Source organism: Sturnira hondurensis, unplaced genomic scaffold (assembly GCF_014824575.4).
Source record: "Sturnira hondurensis isolate 20B ecotype Veracruz unplaced genomic scaffold, ASM1482457v3 Scaffold0018728, whole genome shotgun sequence".
NCBI lineage: Eukaryota > Metazoa > Chordata > Mammalia > Chiroptera > Phyllostomidae > Sturnira > Sturnira hondurensis.
The window spans coordinates 20555609-20573553 of NW_028091359.1; the positions used below are offsets into that span (position 1 = coordinate 20555609).

At 53.1% G+C, this 17945-nt stretch overlaps 1 protein-coding gene across 7 annotated transcripts in view; it reads left to right on the forward strand.

Moving 5' to 3' along the window:
* The window catches only part of RAP1GAP2 (RAP1 GTPase activating protein 2), a 223428-nt gene that overhangs the window by 187177 nt on the left and 18306 nt on the right, over nt 1-17945 (forward strand). For all 7 annotated transcript variants that reach the window (XM_037069725.1, XM_037069722.1, XM_037069721.1 and 4 more), the window contains 6 exons: nt 170-270; nt 3135-3264; nt 5522-5677; nt 10690-10761; nt 11247-11333; nt 12725-12859. In XM_037069725.1, the coding sequence (XP_036925620.1) occupies nt 170-270; nt 3135-3264; nt 5522-5677; nt 10690-10761; nt 11247-11333; nt 12725-12859 (681 nt within the window). The remainder of the gene's footprint in view (nt 1-169; nt 271-3134; nt 3265-5521; nt 5678-10689; nt 10762-11246; nt 11334-12724; nt 12860-17945) is intronic.

Sequence of the window (17945 nt, forward strand, 5' to 3'; positions counted from 1 at the left end):
CCAGGTCTGCCTCGGTCCTTCTTCCACTCAAGGACAGAGCTGCTGGATGGCAACTGTGGTGGGGAGTGGGGAGAATGACAGAAAGAGACCAGAGTCCGGACACCCACACTCCTTCCCGTGGCACAGAAAAGGCTTCTCTGACTCCTGCCCCGGCCTGTTTCTCTTCCAGACCCTGGAGGAGGAGCTGTTTGGGAACAATGAGGAGAGCCCAGCTTTCAAGGAGTTCTTGGAACTGCTGGGGGACACAATCACCCTGCAGGACTTTAAAGGGTAGGTTTCAGCCAGGTGATGCCTCCAGCCCCATGGATGGGGCCTGGGAGGAAGGGTGAGGGGAGATAGCTGAGTTTTGGGGAGGGCATATGACAGTTAAAAACACAAATAAGAACCATGAGATTGTTTCTCAGCAAATGATTGGCACTCCCTCCGAAGGAAACTGTGGTCCGGGGGTTAGCCAGCACAGCAGGGCATCTGAAAGCCAGTGACGTCTGGCCTTGGGTACATGGTGAAACTGCTCCATGTCTGCTTTGCCTTCCGCATCACATTTGGCTCAGACCGAGAGTGAAATGAATCTACCTTCCCTATCACTCACCTGCCGGGCATCCAGGAAAATCGGCCCTGTGCTGTTGAGGGGAAANATATGACAGTTAAAAACACAAATAAGAACCATGAGATTGTTTCTCAGCAAATGATTGGCACTCCCTCCGAAGGAAACTGTGGTCCGGGGGTTAGCCAGCACAGCAGGGCATCTGAAAGCCAGTGACGTCTGGCCTTGGGTACATGGTGAAACTGCTCCATGTCTGCTTTGCCTTCTGCATCACATTTGGCTCAGACTGAGAGTGAAATGAATCTACCTTCCCTATCACTCACCTGCCGGGCATCCAGGAAAATCGGCCCTGTGCTGTTGAGGGGAAATGACCCATTTTAGATGATATGCAAAAAGAAGGGATAATTAGAAATACAGTAACCCCCCTGGCAGGAATCTATGCAACAGTCTATGGTTCTTTAAGTGGACAGAAAGAATCTTAGACCCAATCCTTGGAAAACTCTGGCCTCTGATTTTCCTTGGCAAAGGCAGCATTTGGGAGGGGCCTGCCCACCGGGCCAGACTGCTGTGCTTCACGGCTAGAACAGGACAGAGCCCTCCACTCCCCACTCCAGCAGCCAAATTAATAGGATCTCCCAACGTGTGTGCAAACACGCAGCTCCATGCCTGTCAGGTAGTAGATGTTCAGTGATCACTTCCTTTATCCGTATCCTTCTCTCCTCTTCCTCTGTCTTCCTCCCCTTCAAGGTCATCACTGCTGCCCGGAGTCTCACACATGGGTTACAATTCCCCCTCCACTGCCTGTTAGCTCTATGACTTTGGGCAAGTGACTTAACTTCTGCAAGCCTCAGTCTCCTCATCTCTGAAAAGGGAGGTAAAAGTAGCAGTGGCCCTACAGGTTGTCAGTGTGAAACTAGATAACGCTTGTGAAGCACTTAAGCGAGTGCTGCGCACAGAGGAAGCTCCAGGTGCCGTCATTGTTACTGTTATTATACCACCTTCCCTAAACTCTGAGATGCCGTCTTTGTGACACCCATGCATCCTGTTTCATAGGTATTAAAGTGTGAAAAAAATATGTCTTAGAACAGATGAAATGATGAAAACCAGAAGGGCCCTAGCTGGTGTGGCCCAGTTGGTTGGAGCATTGTCCCCTAGCCAAAGGGTTGTGGGTTCGACTCCTGGTCAGGGTGTGTGCCTTGGTTGCAGGTTTGATCCCCAGTCCAGGCACATATAGGAGGCAGCCAATCAATGCTTCTCTCTCTCCTTTCTTCTCTCTCTCTCTTTTAAAAAATAAGGCAATGAAAAAAATGACCTTGGGTGAGAATTTAAAAAAAGCAAAAACCAACAACAGGGAGGACTTAAGAGAGCATATCATCCTATCCCTTTATTTCATAGAGAGAGGAAATTGAGGCCTAGGGAGACTAAGTGATATACCCAAAGTCATGTGCTGACTTAGGGGTAGAAGCAGGTCTAGAACCTGGAGCTCCTTCCTCCCAGCCCAGTGTACTTTCTGCCACACCGGGCTGAGCACATTTTCTGGATTNAATCAATGCTTCTCTCCCTCCTTTCTTCTCTCTCTCTCTTTTAAAAAATAAGGCAATGAAAAAAATGACCTTGGGTGAGAATTTAAAAAAAGCAAAAACCAATAACAGGGAGGACTTAAGAGAGCATATCATCCTATCCCTTTATTTCATAGAGAGAGGAAATTGAGGCCTAGGGAGACTAAGTGATATGCCCAAAGTCATGTGCTGACTTAGGGGTAGAAGCAGGTCTAGAACCTGGAGCTCCTGCCTCCCAGCCCAGTGTACTTTCTGCCACACCGGGCTGAGCACATTTTCTGGATTGTCGTAGTACAGTGTTTGGGGAGGCTGGTGTCCAGGGTGTATTTTATTTCATTTTCTTAAAGGCACCTACATCCTCCTCTTCATGCTGAAAAATATGATCCACGGCTAGCAGCCCTATTTCCATAGAGAATGAAGGGGCAGCTCCCAGAAGCCCACCAAGTTCCTTAGTTCCCTTCCTGCCTGTGAGGAGATAGCCAAGGAAGGGACTCTGTGGACACCTCTGGGGTTGGGTCTCCATATCAGGCACTGGCTGGGCAGAAGTCAAGCATGTGTCACCCCTTCAGGCTGATTTTGGATACTTCTGGGGGGCTCACCATCATCTAACAGGATGGCTGGTTGCCCTGGCTCTGGGCAGAGGACTTGGGCATGACCTTGCAGAGAGCAAAGGCCTGTGCCCAGCCTTGGGGGCCACTGGCACTGGGGACAGCATTTGTCTGGAGTTGTGGGTGGATGACCTCCTTTCCCACATGACCCTTGGAATAGAGATTCTGCCTTTGTCTTTTAGGTTTACCAGGGTTTACCTTTGTCTTATAGGTTTACCAGGGCTTGTCTGCTCAGAAAAGCAGGTCTACAGGCCTGGGGTGCCCCCTCCCCCTCGCTGCCCCCCCTCCCCCAGTCTCAGCCCTCAGAGCTCCACAGCCCCTCCTCCTTCACCTGCCCCCCATGTTCTCAGGGGAGGATGCGCCAGGTCGCCCACTAACCCTCACTCTCTCTCTGTGGTGCTTGCCCTGTTTTTTTACTGACAGTTTCCGAGGAGGCCTGGATGTGACCCACGGACAGACAGGGGCGGAGTCAGTGTACACGATATTTCGGGACAGGGAGATCATGTTTCACGTCTCCACAAAGCTGCCCTTTACCGAGGGAGACGCCCAGCAGGTAACCTGGGCCGGGAGGGCTCTGGGAGCCTGGGGCGTGTGAGGTGAAAGCCTGCTTCTGGTCCCAGGGCCGATCTACCTGAAGGACTGCCCGCCCCTTTGCCCTCCTCCCTTTCATAACCAAGAGCCAGTCTGTTCAATGTGCTCTCGTCTGACCCTGTTCTATCGCGTTATCTCATCTCACCAAGGCCGCGCGTCAGTGCTGCTGACGTATGCCAGGACAGCAGGGCTCATGGTTACGCGTGCGCTTTGACCAAGGGGAAGCTGCAGCCTGGCGTGGTGAAAAGACTGTTTCCCAGCTGAGTGGGGTAGAGCTGGGAGCAGAGCCCAGGTGCCCTGGTCACGTGGGATGTGGTGACGCGCAGGGGACAGGTCTCCAGATGGCAGCTTGATGCCAGCCCTGCACTTAGGAGCATGAGATTCTGGGCAAGAATCTTGTGGCCTCTTTTTTCTCATCTGCTAGGTGGGGACAGTGCCATGCATGTCAGTGTGTTGTTGTGGACATCGCCCATGGTGCCCATGAATGTAGGGCTTGGTGTACTTGGTGTACATGGTGTACTGCCTGGCTGTGGCAGGCTTCCTATCTAACAGCTGTGCACTCTCCAGGCCACTAGGCCTTTGCCCTCCTTCCTGCCCCAGCGATGTAAGGCTGGTTATTTCACGAGCCAGCCCTCGAGCCCCAGCTTTTCTTGTCTCTCGGCCTCCTCTCTCACCACATCTGCCTGCGGGCAGGAATCCAGTCTCTCTGCCTCAGCTGGGGAAACCTAGATGGGACCTTCGTTTCCAGGGTTCTCCCACTCACCCTCGCATTTGCTGCTTCTGACGGCTGCGCGTCCCCAGGAAGGGGCCTGGCTTTGTTCTTGTTGAGCCCTGAAGCCAGCAGCTGACCCCTGACTGCCCTACCATTGGCCCCATCCTGTTCTTTCCTCCCTTTCAGTCTCTAGGAAGATAAGAAGGGAAGGTGGGCCTTTCACCAGACGCTGACCCATCCGTTTCTCATCAGCGAGCTGGGGAGGGAACACAGATGTAATATTATAAACAGTGCTTGGCTTCTTTGGGGAGAAAAGGAAATTGGCAAATGGGACTGTGATTTGGCTCTAAAATAACTACTGAATGTTCTGGAAACAAATGGGAGCAGGACTCTTTTTGTATCCAAAGTAGGTTTTCTCTCAGTGTTTCACCTCCAGTCCCGTCCGCTCACGGCCCCCTCGCCCCCTGCCCAGCCTGGGGCTGAGGGCTGCTGTCTGCCTGGCTCTCTTTCAGTCTCACCTGTGCAAAGTGGGAAGTATATTGGGATTGGCTGTTGGCAAGAACTGAATAAATATTAATTTTCTCTTCCCAAGAAATGGGATGATGTGTCTGGAATACATGAGACAATTTGTGTAAAGTGCACAGCACTGGGCTCCGAATATAGCACACGCTCAGTCAGTGAGAAACTCAAAGTGAAGCATAGGGCCTGCATGCAGTGGGTGCTTAATAAAGGAACAAAAGCGTAGATGAGTGCCCACCCAGGACTTGGTGTGCGGGAGGGTCTTGACATTTGAAATCATGCATGTGAATATCCCAGTGTGGCCCCTACACACAGCAGGTGCTTGCTGATTGAAATCACCTGTGGAAACACCTGGCACAGTTTGGGGGACTGAATTGGGGTTGGGTTTCTTTCTCCCCCATGACCCCCACCGAGCCATGTTGCCCGTTTCTCTAAGCATGGCTCCTCGCCCCATTGATATAGAATGATTGCCCCCCCATCCCTGCTTATCCACATTTCCATCAGGTGTCCCCCTCCATCTCTTCTTCCAGGAAGCTTTCTCAGATTACCATCAGGCCTCTTACTTTGCCTTCTTCCCTGCCCTCTACACCCCCCAGTGCCAGGCATTTGTGTGTGAGGGGCTTTGTTCCTGTTCTCAGGTACCTTTACCTGTGTTTGTGTTTCTCCTGGGTCAATCACAGGCTCTTCCAGGACAAAACCTAGGCCTCAACTTTTAACCCTTTTCCCTGGGACCCAAGTCAGAGCTCTGTACGCTGTAGAGCTCAGTGGGGTACTTGCCAGCCTCTCCCTAACAACTTGGGCAACTCCCCCATTTTTATTCTTTTTGATGGCTTCTAAAGATTAAAATAAAAAGCTCCCTGGAGGGTTAGGTCTCCAAGTCCCAGGGTTTGTGTATAAAGATATAATAATGAGGAATTTCCTGTATAGATCTATTCTGCTTTCAGGATATTCCCAACTGGCTTATAACAATGAAACACTTTTTGTTTAGCTCCAGAGAAAGAGACACATTGGCAATGACATTGTGGCCATCATCTTCCAAGAAGAAAACACACCGTTTGTCCCAGATATGATTGCCTCCAACTTTTTACATGCCTACATCGTAGTGCAGGCTGAGAGCTCGGGCACGGAGACCCCGTACTACAAGGTAAGGGGACAGTCTCGCTGGAGGAAGCGGCGGCCTAGGCACCTCTCTGTGCTTTATGGATTCAGTGATAGCAGGAAGCACGAGTTCTCAGTGTTTCCTTGGGCCATTCTCCACGATGTCACTTCTAGGTTTGGTGTGATTGATTTTCCATGGTTCTCAGGTTTCTGGGCTTTGGGGGCTGGACTCGTGGTGGAGAGCACCTTCTGAGGGCCATCTCATCCATCAGGTCCCTTGAGGCTCGACAGCATCTGTCTGAAGGGTCGAGAAGTCCAGGTGCTCCTGTTTGGGATCTGGTAATGCCACTTGCTAGTGAGTGAGGCAAAACCAGGGGGAAGGAAGAAAAAGTAGAGGGAACTGTCCTGGGAGGGAAAGGAAGGCAGGTGGGAACAAAGGAGAGAAAGAAACGTTGGTGTTTATGGTGAAAAGTGGGGAGAGCAGGGGCCTGGTAGACCCTGACCACTGGGTAGCCCCTCTGGTTCAGCTGTTCTGGAATAAACAGGCGATGTTAATTTGAAGACTTCCCGGGAGTGGGACTATGGGTCTCAGCCTCCTGACCAATAAGCAGTCTTTCAGACAGGCTCAAAATCCTCACCAATGCTGGGGAGCCCATCTTCCTCAGGGGCCCTCGCCCTGCCCTCCCTGATGGCTGTCACCAACTCTCCCCTCCTCTTCTCCACGAGAAATAATGCCAGCCTCTGTGGCAGCAGTTTCTCTGCATCACGAATAGGCTGAAGCAGGGTTCCTAAGGTGGATGTTAGACGGTCTCTGCACCCCTTGCACATACGTGTTGCGTTTATGTGCTTCTTTGCGTGTTCTAGGGGAAGAGGCCATAGCTGAGGCTCTCAGAGGGCTGCCTGCTCCCCACAGTGTTAGGGACCACTGTTAGAGGGACAGCCTGTCATTGCTAATGGGAAACTCAGGCCTGAAAACATTTCCTGTATGATAAAGGGCCAGCAATGGTTCTGGGGCTTATGAAGCCCTGGCGCTTCATGGCCATCTGCATGAAGTATCTGTTTGGCCTGAAGATTTTGGGAAAAGAAAATGATGTCATATAATTTTCGTAGCTGTACAAACTCAGATATATTAAGTGCAAAGTTCACATCAACTTTAAATCCAAGTACAGGCTTCAAAAAAACCGCACACCCCATATCTCTCTCCTGTTTTTATGAAAGAGAGCTTATTTCTTTCTGTGCCCATGTTCATATTCATGTTTCTCTGTCACTGAGCAGTTTTGGCTGGAAAGTTAAGAGGAGCATTTCCTTGGCATTTTCCTGAGCATGGTTTGGGCATTTCTTTGAAGGCTACGGGCTCACCTGCTTCGACCAGAGTCGGCATTCATTTCAAACAGCTGCTGGGTTTGTTGGTGGAAGCGTTTCATTCATTCAGTGCCTCCTGTGTGCCAGGGGTGGGGCCCATGGACGTGACATAGAGAACCAGCCTGCAGGGAAGAGACAGAAGAGCCAGTGAGTGCAGTTCAGCCGCTGGGCCACCCAGGCAGCCAGCGGGTTCCTCCAACAGCCAGGAGAGGCAGAGAGCTATTGATCAGGACCCCCAAAGTAAATCGGTGTGATGGGGGGCCCCCTGACCCGGTCAGGCAGTCACAACATGTGTGTGGCTTGTCTACTGGGCCTCTGCTGGCAGAATGGGGCCTTTTTTGGCTATTTAGCATTAGCTTTTAGTTTCTGATAGGAAATGGAGCTCAGCTAACTGGCTTCTCCACTTTCCTGGGAGCTTAGCAGTGTGGGACTATACAGGGAAAAATGAGAGGCGGGCGAATCAGCACCCCACCTCCCGCTTTGATGCTGGAAGTCTTTACCAAGTCTTCCCAGCCACAGCACATGGTCCAGGTGAAAGCACTTTCCTGAGAGGTGTTGGGAAGCAGAGAAGTGGATGCCCAGGAAGAGCCAGGCTGTCCCTGGGATGTGGGACCTTGGGCTCCACCTGTCAGGAAAACATTGAGGTTGGAGGTTGAATGGGGACCAGGGAGGCAGGGGGCAGGGAGGGAGCCCAGTCTTCCAAGGTCTCCCCAAACCTGTTCCTCCACAACCCCAGCAATAACCCTGGTGACTGAGCGGGACCTAGTTAGATCCCTCAGGGGGCCCAGGGTGAAAGAAGACCTTAGCTAACCCTTGCAGGCTTAGAGGCTATGGAAAAGGAGGGTGGGAAAGGTTTCCCAGGGGCTCAGCAATGCCCTGGGAAGCCCCCACTGGGGAGGACAAACAATAGGAAGGGAAGGGAAGGGAAAGGGAAAGGGAAAGGGAAGGGAAGGAACGGAAAGGAAAGGAAAGGAAAGGAAGGGAAGGGAAGGGAAGGGAAGGGAAGGGAAGGAGTGGGTATAGGAAAGGGCCCTAGACCTAGAGTCTCAAGAACCCTGGGGTCTAGTTCTTGGCCTGCCTCTGACTGCTGTGTGCCCTTGGGCTAGTTTCTTCTCCCTCTGGGCTCCTGATTCTATTTGTATGAGGCGAGGGAGCAGGACTAGACAGCCTCTCAGTTCCTTCCTGCCCTAAGATGTTCGGGAGTGGATGGAGGGGGAGTTGAGTGTGTGTGTATGTGTGTGTGTGTGTGTGTGTGAGAGAGAGAGAGAGAGAGAGAGAGATGGATGGATTAAGACGTGGTTTGGGGGAATGCTGTAGTACTCCAGGTGTCCTTTATTAGGTGTATATTAGTAGAGAAAGTAAAAAAATAAAGCACTGGGTGACAGTGGTTGCCCCTCCCCGAGTGTTGGCTCCAGGCCAAGCACTGTGCTAGGCCCTTAAAAATAGTCTTTTTGAATCCTCACAAGCTCCTGGCCAGGCAGGGCCTTTCTTTACCACTGTTTTAGGCAGAGACATTCAGGACATTGAGGCAGAGAGCTTACATCACTTAAGGCCTGAGGCCACAAAAGCGGTAGAGCTGGTGTCCCTGTTCAGATCTGCCTGTGGTATCTGAGCCCTCACCAGGACTCCCTCCTCTCTCTGCCTGAGGTCACCCTGTCCCTGACCCGGATCCCTGAAATCTTGCAAAGGTCTCAGGAGTCTTTTATGAAGCAGATCAGTGGAGAGGGGCCCTGGCTCTGTCTGTCATCCCCTCACTGCTTATCCGTTGCTTGAGCAGCCTCTGGGGGTCTGTGAGGCTTCCAGGCCACACTGGGCTCGGGGATCCTGTGAGGTTCCCTGTGTCTTGGTACCTCCTCATTACTCATGCCCCCAGCCTCCTTCCTCTTTCCAGCCTTGAGTCCCTTCCCTGGTGATTGCTGCCTCTCAGCCCTGCTCCGGCCCCTGCTGGGCGGCCTGCGCTGAGTTTAGAAAACAGGAAGGTGGGGCTGTGTTGAGGCAGCTTCTGCTTTCAGCCCAGCAACCCAACCGTCCCCAAGAGGAGGGAACAACAAAGGCCCCGCGCTTTGCTGGAAAGGGGTCAGCAGAGGGAACATAATGGGGATAGAAGATGAATGGGGCTGTCACAAGAAAGGATCCTGTCCCCTGCTTGGGTGACTGCTGCAGTGAACGTGTCTGTCTGGGACACTCAGTGGATTTAAGAACATAGACGCTTCAGTCAGCACTACCCACTGTGGTGCAGGCCGAGATGGGGGTGTCGAGGTGGGAAGAGGGGAGGGCTGGGCCGGGCCTCTGGCCTTGTCCCAGACAGCAGCCTGTCTGGGGCCTTCCCACCACCTTCTCCCCAGATGCTGGCTCTGTGGATGCAATTCTTGAATGGTGCTATGGGTGCATGGTGGATGGGGGTGGGGACCTGCGTTTGATTGCTGGAACCAGCCAGAAATCACAGCAGCCAAACCTACCCTGGTTCCTGACTGTGGTCACTGCAGTCTGGGCCCTGCAGTCAGCTCATGCTCAGGCAGAGAGAGCCTTGAGCTGGGTATTGACCAGCCCTCTCCCCCTTCCTCCCCCTCCAGATTCTGGCAGGGTCTTTCCTTGGCCTGGCTCTGAGCTGCCTGCTCACCCACTCTGGCTGACTCTCAGCATCTGCCCTACTTCACAGGCCAGGCAGCTGGCGGTGTGCCAGGGCTGGGCTCAAATCAGCGGCTGCTCGCCTGGGGAAGGGGGAGAGAGTGCAGAGTCCCCAGAGAGGCCTGCGGCCTCATGGGCTGAGAACGAGTGAAACCAGGGCATCTGAATGCAGAGGGGAGATGGGGTGTGGGACCTGTCCCAGGCCAGGGAGACCCCATGCAGAACACCTTGGGGTTCTCACTCCATTCATTTATGCCTCCACAGGCTGGCCCGAGGTGCACACGTTCCTCGCCCCCCGCCCGCCCCTGATCCTGGTACACCCCTCTGCACCACACAGCACACCTCGATGTCCTCCACCCCCAGTTCCCAGCCTGGGCCCTGCACTGATAGTTCAAGCCTCACCCAGAGTGACTGACCCTGTGTGTGGGGTCAGGGCTTCCAAACACTAGTCCGCCTAGTGCGCAGAAGCTCTCAGGCCCATTTAACAGCTGCAGATTCCTGGCTCTGCCTCAGAGCTGCGGATTCAGGAGGCTTGGGGTGGAGCCCATGCAGTTGGCATTTATTTGGGAGTCAGTGTCTTGGGGAAGAACCCAAGAGCAGCTTCTGGATTCTCTGTTCATCTCTGTGGCTAATCACCTGGGTGCTTTGGGGACCACTTCAAGGCTCTGGGCATCTGTGTCCTGATCAGTGAAACAGGGCTAATAATTCTCACTGTGCCTTCTCTGGAGGCTGAGCATCCCAATTCACTGCGATCACGAGATAATCCACTTGTACTGCGCTAGAGTTAGGGTCCCAGGCTGCTCCTCAACCCTGTTAGTCATCTTGTCAGTTGCTTCTGGCCTCCAGCAGTGCAGATGGGAGCATGGGGACGGTTCCATGCCATCCAGCCTCACTTCTGGGAACTCCGCCGTGCTGGCGATGGCTCACAGGGGCAAGTGGGGAGGAGGAGAGGGGATCTGTCATGGGAAGCAGTGCTCCCCTAGGGCCAGGGCATGGCACACGTGGAGTGCATTATAGCCCTTGGGTTTGGTCTCTTTCCTCCTCACCCACACGGAGACCCTGTTTCAGGTCTCGGTCACTGCACGGGAAGATGTGCCTGCCTTTGGCCCACCTCTGCCCAGCCCCCCTGTTTTCCAGAAGGTAAGATGTTCTTCTTCCTGCTCCTCTCATGTCCAAGACTCGGGGTTCCCGCCCCTGAATGGCAGTGGGAGAAGTGGGGCTAAGTCTGGGCTGGGAACATGAGCAGGGCCTTTATCAGCAGGGGTGGAGGTCTCCTCACATGGGGTCTCTGCTCACCTCTCCTCCTGCCACCAGCCTGGCTTTGCACAGGGTCTCCTGTCAGGGTGCTTGAATTTCTGCTGAAAGAAGTGTTTTTGTATCATGCTGCAGTCCTGGGAGCCTTGGGCAAAAATTGCCTCTAGCCGTGGGAATGGCACTGTGGGTGTGGAGGGTTGATTTCCCGGGATCAGGGAAGCTGGCTTCCGTGTTGGTATCTTAGCAGGTGGGCGTGGCCTGGGCTAAAAATGATCAAATGCCAGAAGGGACTTTTTAGGGGCGCTCCTGATCCCCTGTTCTGCCTTCCCATTACAAGGCTGAGAGAGTTCTGGGCTTCTGGTCTGTTCCAGGGCCCGGAGTTCAGGGAGTTTCTGCTCACTAAACTCACCAATGCGGAGAATGCTTGCTGCAAGTCGGACAAGTTTGCAAAGCTGGAGGTGAGAGCGCGGTTTCTTCCCTTTGTCCTCCTGCTAGCCAGCTGCTGCCGGGGGGTCTCTGTTCCTGGGGCTGTTCAAGACGGGGAACATTGTCTTTGCCCCTCTAAGTTTTCAGCCTTCTTGTGGAAACTAAGCCCAAACTTCAGGTCTAGTCAACTATTCACCAATTGTTAATTGGGCACCTACTGTGTGCCAGCCTCCGTTCTGTTTCCTGGGTGTAAATGAGACTCGGCTTCTGTCCTTAGAGAGCTCACAGGCTGGTGGGAGGAGCCATTAGCAGACAGGTATGATAAGTTTTCCAGCTCTGGGCTGTGATGGAGGCCAGCAGGTGCTGTGACCGCCTGGGCCTCTGGGGGACTAGGGTGGGTTCAGGGAAGGCTTAGAGGAGGTGGCCCTTCCACTGCCAAACCTGGATATCTGATGAGCCTTTTGCCAGGAGGGAAGGGAAGGTGGTGTTATTTCGGACATGGGAAACAGCAAGAGCAAAGAATTGGAGCAGATCAGAGCATGGCCCTGCGAGGGAGCTCCAGAGGGTTTGATCTGGCCTGAGAGAGGGTCTTGTGAGGAATGGATGGTGGGGACTCAGCTGGAGATGTTGGTTGGGCCATGGGAAGAAGGGCTCTGAGCTAGAGGTGATAGGCCCTGTTAAAGGACCGAGCTGGAGGGTGATGTTTGATGTGCACATTAGATGATTACTCTGCCAGTGGTGGGGAGGGCACGGTGAAAGGTGGGGGCAGGAAGGGTGGCCAGTCAGAAGCTATTACAGGAGTCCAAGGGACATGGTGGCAACTTGCTTACACCAGGTGCGGGAGGAAGTGATTTGGGGTCCATCAGGAAGACTTGATGGACTTCTATATAAAGGGAAGGTGGAAGTGGAGTTGTGGGGTGGCACTTAGGCCTTCAGCTTGGACCCTTTGCGGACATGGGGACCACTGGGAGATGAGTAGTCAGGACCTGCTGATCTGGAGGTGCCTGCAAAAGGCTGGGTTGCTGAAAGGGCTAGTTCTTGTCTGGGTGAATGGCGCCCCCTGGAGGTTGCATGTATTGCTCTGGAGGGACAAGGGGATGGAGAGTAGCAGTGGCCCATTGGGTACATGGTTTTGGGGCTTGGGGTAGAGATAGGGAATGGGAGTCAGCAGCATAGAGCTGGGAGGGTGGGATGGCCTGGGGAGAAGGAGCAGAGGGAAGAGAGCAGAGGGCTGGGTGTGGAGCTGTGGTGTCAGTTGCAATATTTGTGAGGGTGGAGCCCAGCCTGGCCCCAGGCCCTCACCATCACCAAGCTGCAGTTGGCCAGAATAGCAGCCCTCAGGCCAGGTGTCTGGAGCCCCCAGGGAGTGGATGCATCTCTCTTGTCAGTGCCAGCTGTACCACTCCACCCTCTTTCCTTGCAGGACCGGACGAGGGCCGCCCTCTTGGATAACCTTCATGATGAGCTTCATGCCCGCACACAGGCCATGCTGGGACTGGGCCCAGAAGAGGACAAGTTTGAGAATGGGGGCCATGGGGGATTCCTGGAGTCTTTTAAGGTATGACACAAGAGTGGCTGAGGATTGCTGTGGCAGGGAGGGTCAGGACAAGCAAGGGAAGAGGTCCAAGGTCCACATGGCCCTGACCCAGGGCCCGAGTGCCAGCAGAGGCGGCAGGACCAGCAGGGGCAGCACAGGTGTTTGCAGAGGGTAGGGGCATCAGGAAGCGTGAGTGGTGGGAGCAGCCAACAGCGTCTGCTGCATCCTCCACATTCTTCCGTGATCTGGGTTATCTCTTCCTGGCCAAGAGGTTGACAAGAGGGACAGGGAAAGAACAGAGAGGAGCCAGCGCAAACCAAGTGTATTACTGCTTCTGTCTGCCTCTCTCTGTAGTCAGGGTGCCTGGGACAGAATGACAGGAGCAAGGACATAAGTCCTAGGTGTCTTCTGCAGCCAGTGTGGCATACTGCAAGGACGTTTCCCAGCTGGCAGGGCACTGGAGGACCTGGCCAGGGCCACTGTGATGGAGTTAGAGGCAAGTGCCCATGAACCTTGCAAAGGGAAGAACTTTCTAAGCAGAATGAGCTACTAAAATAAGTAGTGAGCTCCCTGTCCCTGGAAGTATTCAAGCGGAGCTGGGACAGCCATGTCACTTGCATGGTATAAAAAGGCTCACTGTCACGTGCTTGCCAAGTGCTTGCTGGTCCAGACAGCACTTACCTCCAGCATCTGATCTGAGCCTGGCTGTCACCCTGCAGTTGGCACAGTGGGTCTTGTTATTTCCACTCACACACAACGGGGCAGGACAAGAGCCCTCAGGACTGCTCGAAGCTGTGTACCTACTCAGAGGTAAAGCCTTGTTTTGGACCCAGGTTTTCTGGTCCATTGGTCAATGTTCTGCTGAATTGCCCTTTGCAAAATGATTTATAAAGCTCCCATTCTAGGGATAGTGTGTGGGGCGAAGGTTCGACCTGCCTGTCTTGGAATCCCAGCTGTGTGATTCTGGGCACAGTCTTGAACGTCTGGATGCTTCAGTTTTCTCATCAGTGATGCAGGGATGATAATGAGACCTCTGTCCTAGGGTTGTTTGGAGCCTGGGACAACTAAATGCCCGGGGAAGGTGTTCACTGCTGTTATTGTCTTGTAAAGTGAACACTTAACAGACATCCTCTCGTCCTCTGTGCCCTGTGGGTAAGGCTATTATTATGGGTATGGTCATTTTGGCATAATAATTCATACCCAGTTTTACTAATTAGGAGAATAATTTTACATGTGAGAAAACTGAGACTCAAAGAGACACAGTAATTTGTCCCAGGTCACCCAACAGATCCCAGAGACAAGTCTGTGGCTGCTGCATTCCGAAGCCTGTGTTCCTAAGGACCACAGGACACAGCCCCCGGGTTCCCGACTCAATTAAGATTCCACCCGTGCTAGCCTGGCCTGGGCAAGCCTGGGGTCTGTCCCTCGCTGCCAGGCTGGACGCAGAGGGCAGGGCAGGGCCCTGCTGGCCCTGAGGGCCAGCTGCCAGGATTCCTCATGAGGGTGTGGGCAGGAGCCGAGCTGCTTGTCTAGGCTGGTGGGAGATTCCTGGGACATCTATTTCTGTCCTGATGGACAGTAGCGGCCAGGGTGAAACAGGAGAAATTGAGAGGTCAAGAGGAAAGGGGGCCAAGGGAGAAGACGGGGGAGGAGAGAGGGAGCCAGGTCGGCTAGCCCAGCAGGGGGTGGGGTGAAAGTGAGACCAGGTAAATAGAAAAACTGCTGGTGGAGGCTCCACACTACACCACGGCAAGCCTGTGGAGTGCTCTCAGGTCCCACAGTAAATGTGATTTGTATGCAATGTGAGCTATAGTGGACTGCAGACATCTAAGGAAACAGTTGTTACATTCAGCTTTGTAGGTTGCTTTCTGTACTTTGGAATTAACAATTGTTTTTTCACCTTTACAATATTTTTACTACCTGGAAGAGCTTGTAGGCTGTGGACACTCTGCCTATGGTGCCCTGTGGATAAAACGACCCAGCAGCTCCCTCTAGTTGTGTGTTGAGAGGGGTGTGACCCGAGGCCGAGTTCCAGTCCCTGCCTCTGGACCAACTCCAGCGTGTGTAACTGGAGTGGTTGCCAAGAGAGGGAGATGCTTCAGGACTTTGTTATTACTTGTCCTGACTCAGTAATCCAGGCTGTTTTTCTTTTCAACCCGGAACCCTTCCAGCTGTAGGCTGAAGACACCTGCTTCTACATTTAGCTTCCACGCCTATGTCCCAGGGGGTGCTGTGGGGTGAGGGAGGGGACTGTCCTGGTCCGTGGGGTCTGTTGCACAGAGCCAACCTCCCTGCTGAGGAACCGAGCTCTCTTGCCCCTTCCATTCCATCGTAGCCTTCAGGTGTCCCAGGCAGTGGAGGCCTGAGCTGGAGGCTGGGGATTCTGGTGTTTGGGCTGTGCCCGTGGCTGGGCCTGGGGTCTGCCCTGGCTCAGGAAACTGTCTCCAGTTTGGTATTTCTTCCTAGGCACCTTGGGTGGTGCTGTGGTATCAGAATTATTGACATTCCTCTTGGGGTTTCTTATCCAGACTTCCACAAAATTGTTCTTATAAGAAATGGTGCTTGAAATGACTCCAGGAAGAAAAGTTGTGTGTTTTCTCTCCTTCCTGCCCCAGTTCTCATCTCACATGTGCATGGGAACATACCTGAGGGTTCCCAGGGCTGAAAGCACTTTGCGCCGTCCTCCCCCACCGTGCATTGCAGGGACCCTTCGCCCCCTGCTGGGAAGCAGCGCCTCACGGCCCCAGGGAGTAGGGGCCTCAGGGCCTCTGCTAATGTGCTCCTGGCGCCTCCCACCACTGGGAGTAGCTCTTCTCCCCATCTGGCTTCCGTTCCCCTGGCTGTCCACGTCAGCATTTCTTCATGAGAAACAGAACAGTTGGTTTATGCACAACTGGACCTGCTTCTGAGCAGGTGCTTGGTGGTATCCTCAAGAACCTGCCAGTTCTACACTTTTAAGTTTTGCATTTTTACTTAGTGAGTGATATGAAAAATATATTTCCAGTCTTAGAGACTAAACTTCTGCAGTGAAACTCACAATTGAAATACATGAGTAAGTAGGCAGGTTGCACTGGGGTCGGGGGCCGTCTATGGACATATTCCTGGAGTCTTGCCAGAATATTTTTATTTATAAGGGATCTATATATTACTCACATTGGAAAAATACTGATCTCTAGACTGTTGTTCTTAAATGCTACTCTCAGCCACTGCCAGCTATTGAAGCTTTTGTTGGTCCCTCCTGAAATGAACAGAAAAAGTGATGCTTCTTGAGGTTCCAACATAAAGCCCGTGTGAGGCACATTTTGAGAAGCCCTGAGCTAGCCCAGCCCTCTGTTCAACTCATCATGCAGCAGGGCACTAGCGGGCCTGGGAGGTGAAGGTCACCCAGCAGCCTCCGAACTTGGACCACCTAAAGCAGGGAGCTGTCTGGTGAATTTCTCCCAGCCTTTGTGGTTGATGTGCGGGTCTGCCCTGACCCCTAGTGGCAGGAGAGGAGCACTAGGCTGCAACTATCTGGGCAGAGTACCCGCAGGCAGGCCGGGGTGCTCAGAACAATGGTCTTGTTACAGAACTGGGGTCCGTGGGGCAATATTTGGCCCACCCAGGGACGCCAAAAACTGTTACAGAGCAAGCAGGGGCCAAGGTTTGTTATGTCCACCGCCAGAGGAAAGATGTCTCTCAATGCCAGAGATTTGTGGAAAGGAAAGGTTTATTTAAAGCTATACAGACTTAAAGTAGTAACCCAATGTCCCCATTAAAACATCAAAGTCTTTTTGGATACCCACAGATGCCCACAGTGCTTCCTTCTCCCCCTGCCTTAATTCAGGAAAAGAGCACGCGTCCATGTTTCAGGCCGCTGGCACCTTCAGCTGTGTCGCCATCCAGGCAGGATCTCTAATTACTCCAAAGCCATGTGGCACCTTCTCATGGTCTACTGGCAAGAGTTCTTTCACCCTTCTTCCAGGCAAAGTCTCTCCTGCTTTCCAGGCCTCACGGCCAAAGGGAGCACTCCAGAGCTGCGTGGTCCTCTTCTACCAGAGCTGCAGGGGTCTGCACTCTGGCCAAAACCACATGGTTCTTTCCGCCACCAGAGCTATGGGGGGCGGGTCGCCACTCTGCCAAAGCCAAGTGGCAATTCTCTGCTAAAGCCACATGGTGGTTCCCTCTACTAAAGCTGCAGGGGTCCCCACTCTGGCCAAAACCATGTGGCTTTCTCTCCTGCACTGCCACAGCTGCGTGGTTCTCTCTCTTTTAATGGCTGCTGTGTCTGGGTTTTAAATCCCCGCCATTTCTGACTCCTCCTACAATTGGCTACACCTGCCAGCACTCCCATATCCTTCCAACTTTACTGGGCTGCCATAGTGAGTCTGGGCAGGTGTGGCCCCATGTCCTGGAGCCTTTGCTCTACAAAGCAGCTCTCAATGGCCTTGCTCCATGTGTCCCTTCCCCAACTCACACCTGTGGGGGGGAGGGGGGAGGACATCTTAATATTTCCTGGACACCTAGAGTTCTGGACCTCATTCCAAATCCCTTTTTGGCCCCCTACCCCTCGCTGTGCCCTGTCACAGTCTGAGTCGGCCTCCCTCCTGTGTTTGTGCTGTTAGTGGGAAAGAAGACCCTGTTTTGGACCTCAGAGGACTTCCTGATTAGGGCCATCACATCCAGCAAGAAATTAGCATCTTTCTCTCCCAGAGGCCCCTGCCTCTATGCCCCAGGGGTATCTGTGAATGTCTGGCCCAACACAAAATAGTAAATTTACATAAAACATTATGAGATTTTTTGGTGATTACATGTTGCAATGTATTTAATGTGTGGCCCAAGACAACTCTTCTTCTTCCAGTGTGGCCCAGAGATGCCAGAAGGCTGGGCAGCCCTGCTAGGGCTTATTTACCCGGCCCAGATAGGCACATGTCCCCCTCGGTGATCATCCTCATGCACTGGGTCCCTCAGGTTGAATTTGCTAAATTGAAACAACTCACGAAACCCATTTGTAAGGAAGCGAGGTTTGTGTTGGCCCAGAGGACACATGCTCCCTTCAGGACACCAGTTGGTCCTCACACCTCGGCTGAAATGAGGTGGCTTCAAGCTGACCATGAGAAAGTGCTCC